The sequence below is a fragment of the Hydra vulgaris genome, chromosome 08 (assembly GCF_038396675.1).
Source record: "Hydra vulgaris chromosome 08, alternate assembly HydraT2T_AEP".
NCBI lineage: Eukaryota > Metazoa > Cnidaria > Hydrozoa > Anthoathecata > Hydridae > Hydra > Hydra vulgaris.
The window spans coordinates 44,357,200-44,376,602 of record NC_088927.1 but is presented as its reverse complement, the minus strand read 5'-3'; the positions used below and the strand labels follow the sequence as shown (position 1 = coordinate 44,376,602).

Sequence of the window (19,403 nt, the reverse complement as noted above, 5' to 3'; positions counted from 1 at the left end):
AAGTAAACTTACCACACTGAAGTTGCGAAGTTTAGATACGCTCTTTCAAGAGAGGTGTATAATAGTTTAGACGCGTTTATGTCAACATTTTTAAATGAATGTTTTGTTTGAAATCATAGCTCCAAATTCTTTTTCAATTTTTGTGTCAGGTTGTTAAACTCTATTTAACGCCTAATCATACATTGTGTATATGTAAACTACTACTTTTGCTACCTATATGCGAGCGTTTGCAGTTCCTAACGTTAATTTTTATTAGCTATAGTTTTAACTATTTCATTAATTTGTTTTCAGTTTTTTATATCCAAAAATGATCTAATTATGTTAATTAGTTTTAAATAAGCAGCATACATTTTACACTTAGTTGAAAACTCATTCGGTAAGTCGTTTATATAAACAATAAACATAAACGGACCCAAGAGAGAGCTTTAAGGCACTCCCCCTGTAACTGGTAACCAATTTGAAAAATCACTGTTGCAGATAACACGTTGCACTATTTTTCATACAAAATTACTGCACTATCTAAGTGCTTTATTGTTAAATTCATAACTATTTAGTTTAAAACATAATCTGTTGTAAGGTACGGTATTGAAATCAATTGATGACAGTACCTGTGACAAATACAAGTGCACAAAGGCTCTTCAGCAAATTAAAATTAACAAAAACGAATTTAAGAAATATCATGACTCAGGAAACTCACAAACAATGCTTTTAACTTTGCCAATGGAGAAAAAAAAGGAGCACAAAAAGTAGAATAGATATAGTAATTGCGGAATTTGCAAAGGAAAAAGCAAACAAATTTCATTTTTACAAAAGTTAATGATATAAAAAATTTCTTTGGATATTTTCAATATTTTGTTTTTACTAATTTATATATATATATATATATATATATATATATATATATATATATATATATATATATATATATATATATAAATTAGTAAAAACACTTATCTAGTTTTTAGTTATCTTCAACAGCATGTTTCACCATCAGTATGTTAATCACGAAGAATCTTTTAATGAGTTCTTTTCATGATTTTTTAATTTTCTAAGAGAGCTGATGCAACTTCTTGGTTGCAAAATAACTACAGTTATTACATAATTAATTAAAACAATTCTCAACTTCCTGTGAAACAGTTTTTCAATAATTTTTTGATGTTAAGACATTGAAATTTTGAATTTTTTGATGTTAAGACATTCTTCCTGATGAACCTACTGATGGTGAAATATGCTGCTGAAAACAACTAAAAACTAAATAAGTGTTTTTACTAACTTGTTATAGTTCTTTTCTTTAAGACCTTTGAGCGCTCCATTTGTAGAATACACTAATATTATATATATATATATATATATATATATATATATGAATATATATATATATATATATATATATATATATATATATATATATATATATATATATAAACTTTTCTTTTTGCTTTTCATGGTTGTTGCATAATAACGCAATAATATTTTGTAAAAAAGGGGTTATTTTAGGGACCTTCCATAAATTAAGCAACGCTAAATTTCATCAATAAACAAAACAAAAAAAATTAAAAGTTTTTCCTCGCAGAACTTTATATTAAAAAAAAAAAAGAAAATAAACGCAAATTTAATGATAATTTTCGCGTTAAAGAACCTAAGATCTTTTACTTCGTTTTTTAAATAAATTAGCGTTGTGTAATATTTAGAGAACCTCAGAGTTGCGTTTTTGCTTTTTTTGCTTACGTATGGAAACGTCCTAATCCTTTAATTTTAATAAATATAAACTTTAATATAAAAATGTGAAAGTTTCCATACTTTAACCAGATTTAAGTAGTTCCGCGTATTTAATGCAAAAAGAGGGAGGGGTTGGTTGAAGTTTTGTTCCAAATCTTATAAACCAGAGGGAGGGCGGACGGACGGAATCTTGATAAAAGGGTGGATAAGATTTAATTTGTAAATGTCCTGTCTTATTTTTTTTGGTATACACTTTAGAAATAAGACTAAATATGAGACTTTGTGCAAACCGGCCCCGGCTACGGCTCCGGCCCGGCAAATAAAAGTATGAATCCTAATATAGAATCTAAATATTAATACCACAATTGATTACAATACTTTTTCCAAGTTACAAATTTCAGTTTTTTTGTAATCATATTAACATTATCAATCAAAGAAGACTTTAATATTTTAATTGAATTAGAACTTTATAAATCTATTTTTTACTATACTCTTTTTTTATTACTTAAAATGCTTTCTGATATTTTATGATAATGCGACTAATAAACTTATTATTATTATCAGTAGGAATTATTTTTTAAAGAACTTTTATAGTTTTAATCTCTGTCATTACATATTCTATTAAGTTTTCACTGAAACTATTAATAATTGAAGACATAAGTGGATGAAGGTGTTATGTTACACCAATATAGAACTGAGATATCAGGAGTTAAAGTTTTGAACACATATTGTTCTAGATATTTTTATATAGCAAAGATATGTTAATATTTATGGAGGGATATAGTAACCAAACACTTAAGATTGTGTATGTAATATTTAATTTCATTAAAAAAGTGTGTTGTACATTTAAATCGAGTTTTGGGTGAATTAATATTTAACATAACTCCTTCATCCACTGTGAAAATCGTATTTTAGCACATTTTTGTGCGGTGTCATTATGTTCATGTGAAAGAGCGTTACTTAACACCTTTATTTGTGTAAAAAAGTGGAATTTTGTATTTTTGCGACATAACGCCTTCATCCTTCATCCTTCTTGTCTTCAATTGTCTTATACTAAATGACTTTATTTTTTATATAAATTCAAACATTATCTTTTTAAACTATTTTAAAGATGATTTTGAAATTGGTTTATTGATTTGCCTACTAAATTAAAATCATGTTAAAACATGACTTTAGTTTAATAAATTTATATATGATTTGAAATGTACTGTATTAATCAGCACAAAAACTGTATAATTCAAAAGTCAGCAAAAAAAACTTGAATTCTACATAGTTAAGGTAAAAATAATTTTTTCTATTGGTTTCATTGCAAAACTAACTTTATGCTTTTTTTTATCGCTATTTTTAACTACTGTATTTTATCAGGTACGAAAAATTTACAAAATGGTTATGATCATATTAAATTTTTTAATAAGTCTTTATGATTTGATGTGTAACTTTTTAACTTTTTTTAACACAATGTCTTAGAAACGCCGTCAAACGCTCTCTCTCTCTCTCTCTCTCTCTCTCTCTCTCTCTCTCTCTCTCTCTCTCTCTCTCTCTCTCTCTCTCTCTCTCTCTCTCTTTCGTTTTCTTTCTACATCTTTATTGAATGTTTATAAACAAAGGGACATATTAATGGAACCTCCAATGTTATTATCAAGTTCTTCAGTATTTCAGGTATTTTATAGTATTTACTGATTTAAAAACTGATTTTATCTAGTCTCTATGTTGTTATCTAAAAGCGAGCAGAGCTAAACAGATAGTTTTAAAGTTAAATTAGTACTTTGTTATAATTTAAAGATAATATATCAACTTTAATTGTTGCTAATAATTCATTTACTAACAACTGTAATATACGACTGCTTGCTACTAGTCATATATTACAGTTGAAAAAATGTTTCAGACTTTTAAACTTTCATGGAAAACTTGTGTTTAAAAGTACTTAAAAATGACAAAGTTAGCAACCTAGTATGGTTATTTCAGCACAATAAGAAGGTAATCTCATACTTAAATGCATACTTACTTTCATTAAAGATGTTTTGAAAACAATTCAATAAATTTAAAATATCATAAATAAATTCAACTCTGGATCCTTTAAAGTCACGGTCAGTTACAATAGTGTTATTACTCGCTACTGACATATTGCTTAAAATTATATTAATAAAAAAAGTGAAGAAAAAAAATATTTCAACCATTGTTTCTTCAACAAATACACATATTAAAAAAATGCTTCTCAAAACCTCATAACTTCTAAAATGAGTGCTTACTGTTGTTAAAAAACAGGCTAGTAGACAAATATATATATATATATATATATATATATATATATATATATATATATATATATATATATATAAATATATATATATATATATATATACATATATATATATATATATATATATATATATATATATATATATATATATATATATATATACATTATATATATATATATATATATATATATATATATATATATATATATATATTCTTACTTGGTCTTTAATTTTTACCATACAATAGCTTGAGATGATCTTGTCGCGTTATATATATATATATATATATATATATATATATATATATATATATATATATATATATATATATATATATATATATATATGTTAATTCACCTCCCCAAGGCCAAAAAGGTTATTTTAGACGAGGAGGCTACTTGATTTTGGTTATAATCCTCTCTAAACTCTATAACTTCGAAACACAAACCTTGACGAACAAGGACGTTGTGCGGATAAACAAGTTGAGCGCGGACTTGGTGGGGATCAAACTTGGAACCTCTCACTTATGAAGAGAGCACTCTACCACATAATTTCGCGCTTTTCTCCTTTTTGTATAATTTTTAAAACTTTCTTACTACTCCTTATAGTAATTTTAAAGAAAACGATTTTTGAGTCTTTAAATCAACTTTGCTCAACATCGTAAATTTGATTTTTGTTAAAAACTTATGAAAAAAGTGAAAAAAATCCAATATAGATCCTAGTTCTAATCTGTTCTTGTACATATTATTTAATTATAGTTGACAAAACACAACGTTTCTGTATATTTATACCAAAAATTTACAAAAGTGTTGTTTTTAAAAATTTCTAATAAAAAATAGGCTTACTGTTACAAAAAACTGCCTTTAAAAATCAAAACAGATCATATTATTGAACTATTATGTTCCTTAGACCTAAGCAACGCATTTAATTCAAGTCTTGTTTTAAATCTGGCAAGCAAACGTAACTTTTAGGAGAATAAAAAAAAAAAATAATAATCTGCGGTCTTAGTTTTCTCGCCACAAACACTTTTATTATACGATACGGCAAATTTTACAAACTCCTATTGTTTTATTTTTCGTCTTATCATAGTTCAGTGACCTGGTCATTTAAAAAAAGTATGTTGTGATCAGCAAAATATCATAGAGACTATGTAATATTTTAAAATCACCTTAACTACACCTAGTAAGAACTCCAGAAAGTATTTAAAAAATTCAAAAATTGTGTATTTGTGTGTGAGTGTGTGTGTGCGTGTGTTTGTGTTTGCGTGTGTGTGTGTGTGTGTGTGTGTGTGTGTGTGTGTGTGTGTGTGTGTGTGTGTTTGTGTGTGTGTGTGTGTGCATGTGTGTGTGTGATAACAAACTTTAAGTTGAATTTCATTTTTTGAAAACAAAATATAAATATTAGCAAAATTAAAAATGAAACAAAATAAATGATTGCTTTTACTTTCTTTTCACTAAACATAATCTTCTGTTTGCAATATTGACAGCTAACCAAACGATAAATGCAAAGTTTTTCCATGTGTTCTTTCAGTTTCTTACGCAAAAGTGAAGTAGAACACGGTATATTAGAACATTTTAATGTTTGATATTCGCAAGAACCCAAATGATCCTTAAATAAAACTTATTTAAATTACTTTAAAATAGTAATTTTTGAAATAACCTTGTTCTATAAATACAGAAAATTTGCATTTTTTTTTTATCTCTGCAAAGTTCATTAAGAGAACAATCACTTTTTAACATTTAAACAATAACTTTTTAACATGCAATAAAAACCTTATTAGATTACATTAAGTTAACTACTACATAATTAACTACTTATTAGATTAAATTATAATTCATTATTAGGTTACAAAAAGTTTAAAAAATAAGCTAAACTGTTATAAATCGAAACATTTATCCCTCTATATTTTATTGCATATGGGTTAAAAAACTTGTTATAATTGTCATCTAGTAGCATACTATTTTAAATCAAAAAAATTTGGTCTGCCTCAATTAAACTGTTATATAGTTACTTATATTTTATAATTCCATTTATAAGGGAAGAGCAAGTTTTTAAACTGGAGCTAAGCTATTGTTCTCAAAGTTGAAATTTTCAAAGGTTCGGATTCTTTAATAAAAAAAAGAACTCAAACTATGTCAGTATGAATAAAAAAACTCTTCATCATCTTTATTTACGATTAAAAACTATTGGTTTTCAAAACTTATTTTGTCAGAAAATGAGATTTTTTTTTTTCCGAAACAATGAATTGAACGCTTTCAGCAAAACGCTCTTCAAATAGTAATAGTAGTCATACTTTTCCACACCGAGATGTTATAAAACTGTTGCATTAAATATTTTTAAATAAAATTTAAGTAACATACATTTAGTATTTTTAGTTCTCCGGTCCATTCACAACCATTGGAAAAATAACTGCATTTAACTTTTAATTGCATAATAACTCTTTCAATAGCAACATCGGCAAAAATCTATGAAAAAACATTTTATCAACTTTTAGTAGCAGACATATTTTTAAGAACAAGAAATGGATTTTTCTATATAATTAGACTAAGTTATATAAACTGATTTAAAAAATTAAAAATAATAAAAGTTAAAAATAGTTACTTTGCTAGAATTCAAAATGCTATTGTCTAATGGACAAACTAAGACTCCCTTATTTCTAAAAAAAAAAAGTTTCTTATTTTGATAATATTTATATATATATATATATATAACTATATATATATATATATATATATATATATTTATATATATACATATATATATATATATATATATATATATATATATATATATATATATATATATATATATATATATATGTATATACATATGTATATATATATATATATATATATATATATATATATATATATATATATATATATATATATATATATATATATGTAAATATATACATATGTATATATATATATATATATATATATATATATATATATATATATATATAAATATATGAGTATATATATAGATATATATATATAAATAAATATATACATATATATATATATATATATATATATATATATTTATATATATATATATATATACATCTATATATATATATATATATATATATATATATATATATATATATATATATATATATATATATATATATATATATATATATATATAAAAAGATAAAACTTTTACAAGATATTTATTTTTACAAAAGTATAAAAAAGGCAGATGATGCAAATTTAAAAAATACTCTGTTGCACCACCTCAGAAAATACTGATTTCAATCGCATATTTTAAAAGATTGCTGTTTCAACGAAAGAAAACGGTATTTAATAAAGAGTTTTATCAAGGTAAGGATTTCGAGTTTAATACTTAATTTTTAAAAAATACACAAAAAGTCATATTTTTTTTAATGCAATGCACAATGGGCCAGAATTCACTTTTACTGGGTAAAAGTAATAACTTCTCATATAAAAAGATTTTAGGACTATTTTTGCACTGTTTGCTTATTTGAGTTTGCGGTATCAATGGTGAAATTAGTTTTAAGTTTGGTTTGCTATGGATACCTAAATTGCATAGCAACCAAATATTTTATTAACCATAATAAAGATAAACTGGTCTAAAGTTATAATTTTATCAGATTACTCCCATAATTACCACATACATTATTATTACACTACAAATGTAAATGTACTAAGAAATTTTAGCTGCTTGATTATGATACATGGAATAACTGACAACGGTATTCCAGGTATCACGAATAAAGTACCATGTTAAATATCTTAAAATATCAAAATTACAAAAAAGACAAATATTATTGTGGCATTAGGGTGTTTCATTTCCGACAAATTTTCGAAAATGATTACGTTACATGCATAACGGGGTAAATAATGTACCAAAAAAAAGTCTGAAAAATTTTCAAAATTTTAAAATGTCATCTAGAGGTCGCCATCTTGAAAAAACAGCGTTTTTTACACTTTTTTCCACTTTAAACTTGAAAAACTTAAAAAATAATGAAATTTATGTTACGTTACTGGGTGTATATAATAAAGGTTATTATATGAACATTTGGTGAAATTTTCAGAAAAATTGGTAAATGTCTAGAGGTCGCCGTATTAAAATATAAAGCTAAAAAACTTGTTATTTTTTTAAATTTTAAAAAAAATTTAACTGGGCTATTTTTAGGCTTTAGCTTTTCTAAGAATAATAATTAATAAAGAAGATATTAGTAACATACAAAATACTATAAAGTATTAATTAGTTTTGATTTCGAATCGGATGGATTTTGCTTTCTGTGTTGTTCGACAACTTGCAAAATAAATTGTCGTTGTTCTTCATTTTGTGCACACTCGCGGAAATCACCAATAAGTTTTATTCCTCTTTCGGCGTAATCATTTGTTATCTCTAATTGTTTAACAAAATCGTCTGCAGTTCGATAATCTTGGAAGAATTTCCACTCTTGTGGATTCATCTGGAGCCATTCCTGGTTGTTTATTAGTCCTAATAAATCAAAAAGAAGCCACGACCGTGGTCCAATTAAAAAATAAATAACGGTTGAAGAACTTAATGTCGGAAATTTTGGTTTCCCAATTAAAAATGTTTTTGGTCTTGGGGTAGAAAAAAGTTTCTTTGCCATTATTGTTCTAGTAAATTCTGACAATTTTTCATTAAATAAAGATAGAATAACAAGCTCTTCTGTTAAATATCAAAGGTGACGGTTAATCGACGAAATCACAGCGGTTGCGATATCTGAATCTTCTTCTTGATACCAGTTCATTGCAAAAAAAAATTTGAAGTCATCAACTGGAGCAAATACGGAAATCCTCGGACGGAGAAATTGCATCGAATAAAAAAGACTAATAAACTTAGCCATGCGGTGGATCATAATTTGCTCATTATTGGACATAATAAATTTATTAGATAAGAGTTCCATTTTTAAAATATATATGGAATGTGACATAAATCTGGCATTGTGAATTGCACCTGGTTTGTGAATTTTGAATATTCTTTCCATTGATAGTTTTCCCCCAAGGTAGATAATAGTTAATTCAATTAACTCAAGATAATCTTCTCGCGGAAATATTTTCTCTTCGAGGCATTGGTAAGCCCATTTCAGAACTAAACTTGCTTGATTAAATATTTCTGATTAAATATCAGTAGGCCATTTAAAAAAATTCAGGTTTGAGTAATCAATATCAACTCTAGAAAATTCGGCTCGGAAACGTTGAAAAAAAGGTTCATCTGGACTTTTGCTACCTCCTCTTAATGCGGTAAATGCATGCTTAATGTGTAGCTCATTATGATGATGGCGACATGCGAGCCATAGAAGAGGTCTCTTTAACTCAATTCTAATTAAAGTTGCTGCTCCTTTTTTATTACCTGTGTTGCTTGCTGTTGTATCAAAGCATATACCAACAATGTTTTTCAAAATGTTCCAATCTTGCGCAAGTTTCACGACCTTGTCACATTGAGTTTTACCTGTCGAATCTTTAATCAAAGGTACACCAATAAGTTTCGGCTTGCAAATAAAACTTAAGTTAGTTTCTTTGAATACAAAAATAAAAAATATACATAGGATTTATATAAATAAATAAATAAGTACCCGTTAAGAGATCCGCTAATAAGAACTGCTACACGTTCTTCATTATAAGCTATGTCTAAATAAAAAAGCTTCGAATCCCAGTGCAAAATGGCCTTTTTAGGTTTGTTTATCTCCCAGTCAGCTTTAATTGACAGAACAATATTCTTTCGCGCATTTTGTCTTTGACGATGCACAGTTAATACTGACATAGAAATTTCATTAAGTTTGCCTCCGCTTTTGCAGATGATAGTGGATTGAAATAGAAGAGCCACAGATGCCGTTACTTCTGAGAGCTTCTTTGATGATATCTCTAGTGAATTTGTTAAAGGCACCTTTCTTTTCTTTAGTAGTAAAGGAGTAAACTCTGTATCTTTTTGATCTTCTTCGTCAGCACTTTCAACTATTTCACTGACATCAAAGACACTCGATTTTTGATCTTCGGTTGAACTTCTCCGAAAATCTATGCTTAGTCTATCTTCTCGACGTTCTAAAAATTTTGAAACACCTAGATCGATGCTACCTGTTATATGATACTTTCTGCTACTCTTTTGATCTTCATAAAATGCCCAATCTTTTTTCCATTTTGGTCTACGTGATACTAATAACTGTTCATATGCATTTACTGCTGAAATGTCGCAAAGTTTCTCAAGTTCATTACAAAATGTGACAATTTTTTCTTTTCCAGCTTTAACATCTCGACTTGCGTGATCAATTTTTTTTATTTTCACCATTTCCACAAACAATTAGGTAAGCAATTAAAGACAAGAGTTATCTGAACGAACTGGTACTCCAGCTTTTTCCCAAACTTCCTTAAGCTCACCAAGAACAAGTTTAAAAATATCTCTTGCAGAAGTGTCGCCTTTTGAATAAAAATATAAATGAGAGTATCTACCCAAAACATGTTTTTTTGTTGGTAGACGACTGAAACTTGATAATTTATTGGATTCAGGGTAACCAATTAACCAATCTTGATTTTTTTTTCTTAGGTTCGTTACAATAAAATATTCGCTTTTCCAACTAGTTTTAAAATTGTTTTAATATTTCAATTTTGCTAATTGAAATAAGAACGAATTTTTTAAAATAAATTTATGAAATTTATATACATACGTCCAGATGTTTATTTTGCAAACTATTTAATCACGCAACAACTTTTAGTGGCCAATTATGCTCAAAACATAAATTATGCATTTTATTTAAGGTGAAAGCATTTAAGCAATTATTCAGCAAAAAAATATGTTGAAAAAATAAAACTTTATAATTCGGCGACCTCTAGACATTTACCAATTTTTCTGAAAATTTTACCAAATGTTCATATAATAAACTTTAATATATACACCCAGTAACGTAACATAAATTTCATTATTTTTTAAGTTTTTCAAGTTTACAGTTGAAAAAAGTGTAAAAAACGCTGTTTTTTCAAGATGGCGACCTCTAGATGACATTTTAAAATTTTGAAAACTTTTCAGACTTTGTTTTGGCACATTATTTACCCCGTTATGCATGTAACGTAATCATTTTCGAAAATTTGTCGGAAATGAAACACCCTAATGTGGCATTCTGATTGAAAACTTTTTAAAACATTTAAAAAAAATGAACACATATTAAACTCCTATTTTTAGGTGTTTTTATGCAGTTTTAGGGCTCTTTTAATTATATTAGGAAACCAATAAATAATCCATATTAAAAAGAACCTAAAACTTAAATCTTTTTTTGTTTATAATAATATAACAACTTTGTTTAAAATAATTTTTTATTCAAAAGCTCATATTTTCTGATAATTGTAAAGCAGCTTTATCTTCTTTTTCTTCACCATTTTGGCGCAAACTACAATCCGATGCAAACGATAGTTAAGAAGATAAAAAAGATGCAACTAATGGCGCAAATCCTATTTCCTTTGTTTACTTACTTGAAGAATCATAATTCTCGTGTGGACACTACAATTGAATAAGAGCAGAAATATCTAAATCAATGAAGACAGTTAGAAGAACATTTTTATCAATTACAAATTGAACCAATATCGGCTCATTTTATAGCCACTATTTGTTATTCTCTTCGAAACGAATTTTAGAGCTTTTCCATATTCCACCTTTATCAAAGATGCTTTATGAAATTAGACAAGTTATAATGTGCAGTTAAAAAAATTAAAAAAAAAAAAAAAAGTTTGTGCCATTCAAAACTGCAGCCAACAAATTAGATCAGTTAACTTCAAGTTTTCTTGTTTTATATTTGAATAAATTTCGACACTTTTCATGTTTTAAGTATAAAAAAACATGAATTACACTTACAAAATCTTATAAATAGATATTTTAAGATGTATCAATAATACAACAAGTTTGTAAAACTGATATAGACTCACTGAAACTCAATTACAACCCCAGTGAAAAATAAAACCGCGTCCCACATGGGTTACGCGTGGGTTCCGTGTGGGATTGATGGGATTTATGTGGGACGGATTTTCCCATGTGGTATCCGTATGGAAATTTGTCACCTTAAACCCATGTGGGTAATCCCACATGGGTTACATGTGGGAACCATATGGTATTTACACACATGGGAAATCCCACGTGGGTTTCCTGTGGGATTTGCATGGGAATTAATTTAAAAGCTGGAAACTAAATAAAAATTTTTTAAATCGACATTGCATTGCGTTACGTTTATATTGTGTGAAAATATTTTATATTAATAAAGAGAATGGCAAGCAAGTATGTAAGTACCACGAATAATTTTTATCTTTCTTTATAAAAATAAGATTAAGATTTGTGCAAATAGACGTATTATTAGGATAATATAATAGTTATTTGAATATAGATCTTGAGTAAATTATTTGCAAACAATTAACTGATGCAAGTTGAAATGTTGTCAAAAACCAATCTTGCATGCATAGGACACTGCAGTGTCCCAGAAAGAAATGCAGGTTTGAAAGTCAAAGAATTCACAATTTTCTTTATTAAAAAAAGAAAAAAATAGGATGGAGATGGGTTTCTGTAACTTTTTTTATGCTCCAAAACTTTTAACTTTAGATATAATAAGGTCCTTAAGACTTGAGGGACTTAAGAACTACATTGAGGAACAAAAACAGGATATTTACAGAAACTTTTCAATTTTTAATCTGGAGTACCACAGTGTTATTGTGAATAAAGCCTCTGGGTCCAGTTTTCAAAGTAATATGATCTAAGTAATGTTTAAATAAAATAAAATGCTTTAAAATGCATATAGTTATACATATAACTCCTGATAGTTAACTATATGTATAACTAGTTATACATATAATTTGTTATAAAAACTTATTTTTTAAGGTTATGCTTGAACAAATTACAACCAATTAATTCAAATTCAAGATTTAGTTAAAGTTCAAGTTAATGTTCTTATTTATTCATTGTTTTTGTTAATTTTATATTTATTTGTTCAAATTTATCAGTTAGTACTATATTTTACTACAGTAAGAATGTTTATCATTGTTGAACGTGATTTTATTAGTAACTTTTGACAACACCCTTTATATTTTAAATAATGACAGCTTTACTTTTCTATTGATGTTAAATTTATTACGTTTCAATAACTCAGATTGAAACGTAATAAATTTAACATCAATAGATCTTAACTGAATTATTGTAAGCTTTGTAGGGGTTTGTTGTATATCAAATGGTGTTGTAAATAAAGTAAAAATAATATATATATATATATATAAATATATATATATATATATATATATATATATATATATATATATATAACATTAAAACAATAAAATTGATACAAAATTTCACTTTAAAATGAATACCATTAACATTGTGATGATAAAAGCATTAGGAAACTAGTATTTTCGTATTATTATTATACTATAAATAAATTGTTTTTTAATTCATTTTATAAAATGGAGACTGACAACTGATAATTAATGGAAATAACTACAAATCATAAAAATCATGTAAACTTCATTTATTATTACTAAATACTATATTAATGTTAGTCTACAAAGTTAAAATCAATTTAGAGCATTGTTATTAGTTCTTTTGCGATTCGCACTTCCACTTCTGTCTCTCAAATTTATAAAATAGGTGGTCAAAGCTTGCTCAATAGGTAGGTTCTCAGCATAACAATGCTTTTTTCTTACACTTTCTAAAGAGAAATATGGCAAATTGATTACTTATTTTACCTAAATTGTAGGGTCATTTATGCATAATGATGTCAGATGATGACCCGGTTTATTGAACAACTTCACCCTTTATCAAACTCAGTCAATTTTTTGCCATCTCCAATTGAAAATGATGTCAGTTTTTGTTATCGTATTATGATGGTGTATCTGAATTGTTAATATAATATAAAAAATGCATATACCATCAATTTTTTTCTGGTTCAATTATACATTTATTCTCAACAGTACTAAAAGTAAAAAAAAAAAACATAAATTGTTCTTTCAGATAAGCTAATTTCTGAATTTAAATTGTTTTTCCTATGATCCTCTACAGTTTTAAGCAACAAAAGCAAGAAGTTTTTAGACCACATTGTTGGTGTAAATATCTCTAAAACCTGCTCATAGCTAGCATAAATTGTTTTACTTTTTTTAAAATAAAATATTTTACTTTTTTTTTTAATTCAATTTTTTAATTGACATTATTTTGGTCTCAACATCCCCTCCCCATTGTCAATTATTGTTAAACTCACACTGCCCCTCTATCTACTGGCATCATTTATGGATGATCCCATAGCCTAAATACTATATATATATATATATATATATATATATATATATATATATATATATATATATATATATATATATATATATATATATATATATATATTTATATATATTTATATATTTATATATATATATACATATATATATATATATATATATATATATATATATATATATATATATTTTTTTTTTATATATATATATATATACATACATACATATATATATATATATATATATATATATATATATATATATATATATATATATATATATATATATATATATATATATATATATCTTTACTTTATTTACAACACCATTTGATATACAACAAACCCTTACAAAGCTTACAATAATTCAGTTAAGATTCAATCTGAGTTATTGAAACGTAATAAATTTAACATCAATAGAAAAGTAAAGCTGTCATCATTTAAAATGTAAAGGGTGTTGTCAAAATATGTTGATAGTAAAATTAAGTTACTAATAAAATCACGTTCAACAATGATAAATATTCTTACTGTAGTTAGAATTAGTACTAGTTAACAAATTTGAACAAATAAATATAAAATAGTGAAAAAACAATGACCAAATAACTTAAACTTGAACTAAATCTTGAATTTGAATTAATTGGTTGTAATTTGTTCAAGCATAACCTTAAAAAGTAAGTTTATATAATAAATTTTATGTATAACTAGTTATACATATAGTTAACTATCAGGAGTTATATATATAACTGCATGCATTTTGAATCATTTTATTTAATTTATATATTACTTTTGATCATATTACTTTGAATACTGGACCCAGAGACTTTATTTCCAATTACACTGTGGTACTCCAGATTAAAAATTGAAAAGTTTCTGTAAATATCCTGTTTTTGTTCCTCAATGTACTTCGTTAGTCCCTTAAGTTTTATGAACCTTATTATATATAAAGTTAAAAGTTTTGGAGCCTAAAAAAAGTTACAGAAACCTCCTTATCTCCCCCTATTTTAATTTTTTTTTTTTAATAAAGAAAATTTGACTTTCAAACCTGCATTTCTTTGTGGGACACTGCAGTGCATGCATGCATGCAAATATCATATGAACATGTTAGAGAATGTTCATATGATATTTGAATATCACAAATTTAATAATATTGTTGTGATATGTTATATAAATAATTCCATAATAGATTATGATATGAAAATAAGATAGGATATGAAGGCAATGATCAAAGAATAAATTTACTTATAGAAATTTAGATGTTTGTTTATTAGTTTCAGAATATTATATTATGTGTGACCGCGGCCTTCTATAATAACAGGCCTTGACATTGCGCAACAAATATGTTAAACTGAAGGCCAATTCCTAATACTGTGTTTTACATTTTCATCTTTTAACATTAGACGAAAGTTTGTGTTCGCGCTTTTTTAATAAATCTTTAAAATGTGATTGGTTTATAAATTAGATAGCCTAACATCAAGATGATAACGTTGTAAGGTTCAAGGCATTAACATTGTAAGGTAATAATATTGTCAAACTAACGATAAGTTTTTTTAATAATTAAAATGCCTTGAAAATGCCTTTAAAATGCTGTGTATCTCTTTGCAAGTCGAACTACAACTACAACAAAAATATCAATTTATACAACTACAACTACATTATCAATTACAACTACAACAAAAATATCAATACTCAACTACAACAAAAATATCAATTTATAAATTCCCAAAGAATCTAGAGGAGAGAAAAAGATGTAGTGAAGCTATCCCAAGAACTAGTTTTATTGTTACAGACTATACAGCATTATGTCAACTGCATTGGCCAAATGAAGCACCTTTTGAAAGCAAATATGGGAAGCAACGACCTTTAAACCCACCATCTGTTTTTAAAAATATTCCGCCTAGTTGTTTAGCCACACCAGCAAGTAAAGTTAGAAAAATGTAACTTCAAGCGGTTTGAGAAGCATTTTACCAGATGAGTTAAATGATTTTCTAAAAGAGGATGAACTTATATTTGACGATATTCAATCTTTGTTAAGTGATAATAACGATGTTATTGTTTTCCATATGTAGAGCATATGAGTATTTTGCTATGCGACGAAGTTTATATGATTGTTTGTGTATTGACTACAAGTTGCCAAGTATAAGGACTTTAACCCTGTTGAGATATATTGATAAAACTTTTTTTTGCTTGAATCAACTTTTGTTGGTGTTTTTTATTGTTGGTGATTTTTATTGTTACCATTTTTAGCAAAAAAAATTCAAAATACAGTTATCTTTCTAATATATAGATATATACTTTGTTATGGTTCTGCTTGTTATTGATACTATTTAATATTACATAAATATTCTTAATGAAATTTGAAATACGAAAAGCATGATTATCTTTCAACAATTTTTTGGTTTTCTTTTTATATTTCCGTTTTTACTAGAGATTATTATTAGAAAACATAGACTGCCACCCTACCTAATACAAAATTACACCCTACCTAATACAAAAATATATCAATATAAGTAAAAGTGAAAGTTTAATCGGTCTTCAGTTTTTACGGCATTTCGCGCGATGTCAAGGCCTGTTATTATAGAAGTCTACATCATTGAAAAAGTAGGTTTTTACATTTTTGTTTTTGTTTTTTTGTTTAACTACTTATCCTTATTGATCACTTTTTTTCAGGATTTTCCTCAGGGGTTCAAGCTCATTACGCATAATATGTGTTCAATTACGCATAATACGTTAGTCATTGTAAGTAATTAATTAGGAAATAATTATTTGTGAAATATTGTAGTCATTAATGACTTCAAACTGGCTAATAATTAAAATTGCTCGACTAATAAGGTTCCTTATTAAAATTGCTCTCTCTCTCTCTCTCTCTCTCTCTCACTATATATATATATATATATATATATATATATATATATATATATATATATATATATATATATATATATATATATATATATATATATATATATATATATATATATTTATATTTATATATATATATTTATATATAATTGTTTTTATATATTTTTTTTTTAGAAAATGTTTGAAGAAAGTTAGAAGATACTAAAAACCTTGATATTATACAAGCCGAAGCGATTTAATTAATTCAATTGACAAAAAACGGCGTGTAAATCGCAAAAGAAAAAATATTATTTTTAATATTCGTTTTGGATGTATTGATTAGTAGCATTTATTTTTAAATAAATTCATTTTGCAACACGTTTTTTAATTTTATAAACTTTCGTCATAATAGTTTAAGGTAAATCCACATAGGTTATAGGTGGAAAACATCACATGTAAAAGATCAAAAATGCTACACGTTTTGAATACCAAATGGGATAAAGTAGCAAATACCAGATTAAGTTAAGCCTCTCTGAAAGCTTCGATGATTAATTTTAAATTACTATTTAAGTAATTTTTAAATTAAAAAAATTTTAAAAATTATCAAAGAAGCATTCGAACTTTCATTTGTCTAGTATTGACTACTTTTATACCATTTGGATTAAAATATGTGGCATTTAAGATCTATAACATGTAGTATTTTCCACCTATATCCCATGTAGGATTTACCACATAAAACCCATGTGGGATTTACCATATGAAACCCACATGGGACAAAATAATATTCCCCATATGGGTTACATATGGTAAAAACCCACGCGTATCCCATATGGGATTTACCATATGAAACCCACATGGGACAAAATAATAATCCCCACATGGGTTACATGTGGAAATATCCACGCGTATCCCATGTGCGCTTTTTCACTGGGACATAGCCATTTAGAACAAAATACATATCATGTTTTCGCCACATAAAATTGGATACATAAATTAACTTGTAAAAATCATTATTAGAGACCAGGCGGACATCCGCGGATTATAAACCGAATTTTTATCGATAATATACATATTAAACAATGTATTTCAAGTCTGAAATTACTGGACCACTTTGGGACGTAAAAGTATTCGATTATATAAGTGAAATTTTACCTGATAAAAGCACTTCAAGTACGCCGTCTTCTGAAATTATTTTACTTTACATAAGTTATGTGCAAAATAGTGTTGTAATAGCTCAATTCAAAGATAATATTTGATTTTATTAAATTGTGCAATAAAAAAAGAGGTTTTAGAATTGAAAAATATTTTATGATTTTTGTGGCGCAAAAAGTTATTTCAAAAAAAAAAAAGTTATTTCAATTAAAAATGCTTTTTTTAATTAAAAATTTTTATTTACTTTATACAGCTTAGAAGCATACTGCATAATAATTATAAAAAAATATATACATTTTATAAAAGCTGAATGTTTAAGCTATGAATTGGTATATAATAATGTAATTTTTATGATTTTGATTTTTTACTTATGTCAACCATCTGGCCCACTGTGCATTGTATAGATGTTTTCATTTAGGGACAGTATACACTTATTACATTAAACTTATACAAATATATTTTACAAACAGATAGAAATTTATATTTTCGTTTTTCTCTTTTAAAAAAAAAAAAAAAAAAATATATATATATATATATATATATGAAAATTGTTTTTTTTAATGTCAACTTTTTTTTTTTTGTGTTTTTGTTTTGCCTTATCAAATTTTTGTGCCGATAACAACAACCACTCTGGAGAAATAAAAACAAAAACTTTTTAAGTTTTTTTTATTTTTTCTATTCAAGTTTATATTAATTTTCTATTTTGTTAGTTTTGCTTTCTTTGTTTTTGAAACTTAGTTTTGTCCGCAACGCCAAAAGAACTTGCAATCGGCCGTGACCAAATTGTCTAAAATATTATGCTCATGCGCGGATTTACAAGACGATAAGCCTCACGCGTTACCTGGGAAGATTTGTCTAAAAGTATTTTACATTAACCTGATAAAATTGAATCACAAGTTAAGTCATGCCCTTTTTTCCAATTGTTGTCAGGAAGTTCAGAAACCATTGATTTTAATTTAGTAAAAACTTTTTTTTATACTTTAGCTATTCCAGCTATATTCCAGCTATTTATTCCAGTAATAACTTACTTTACCATCAAGAATGAGAGAAGAATCACAGATAACAACAACATCACATTACAGAAAATCACTATTTGAATCCAATAAAAAAACAAAAAATTTAATAGAACAAAAAATAGAATATGAATATGGGTAAGGACAGGGCGAATAAAGGGT

At 26.1% G+C, this 19,403-nt stretch overlaps 1 protein-coding gene across 1 annotated transcript in view; it reads right to left on the bottom strand.

The window, feature by feature from the left end:
• The window catches only part of LOC136083877 (TNF receptor-associated factor 6-B-like), a 97,847-nt gene that overhangs the window by 40,733 nt on the left and 37,711 nt on the right, over positions 1 to 19,403 (bottom strand). Inside the window, exons 3-5 of the mRNA XM_065803785.1 lie at positions 6,582 to 6,636; positions 6,341 to 6,445; positions 5,424 to 5,588 (exon numbers count right to left, since the gene is read on the bottom strand). Of these exons, the coding sequence (XP_065659857.1) occupies positions 5,424 to 5,588; positions 6,341 to 6,445; positions 6,582 to 6,636 (325 nt within the window). The remainder of the gene's footprint in view (positions 1 to 5,423; positions 5,589 to 6,340; positions 6,446 to 6,581; positions 6,637 to 19,403) is intronic.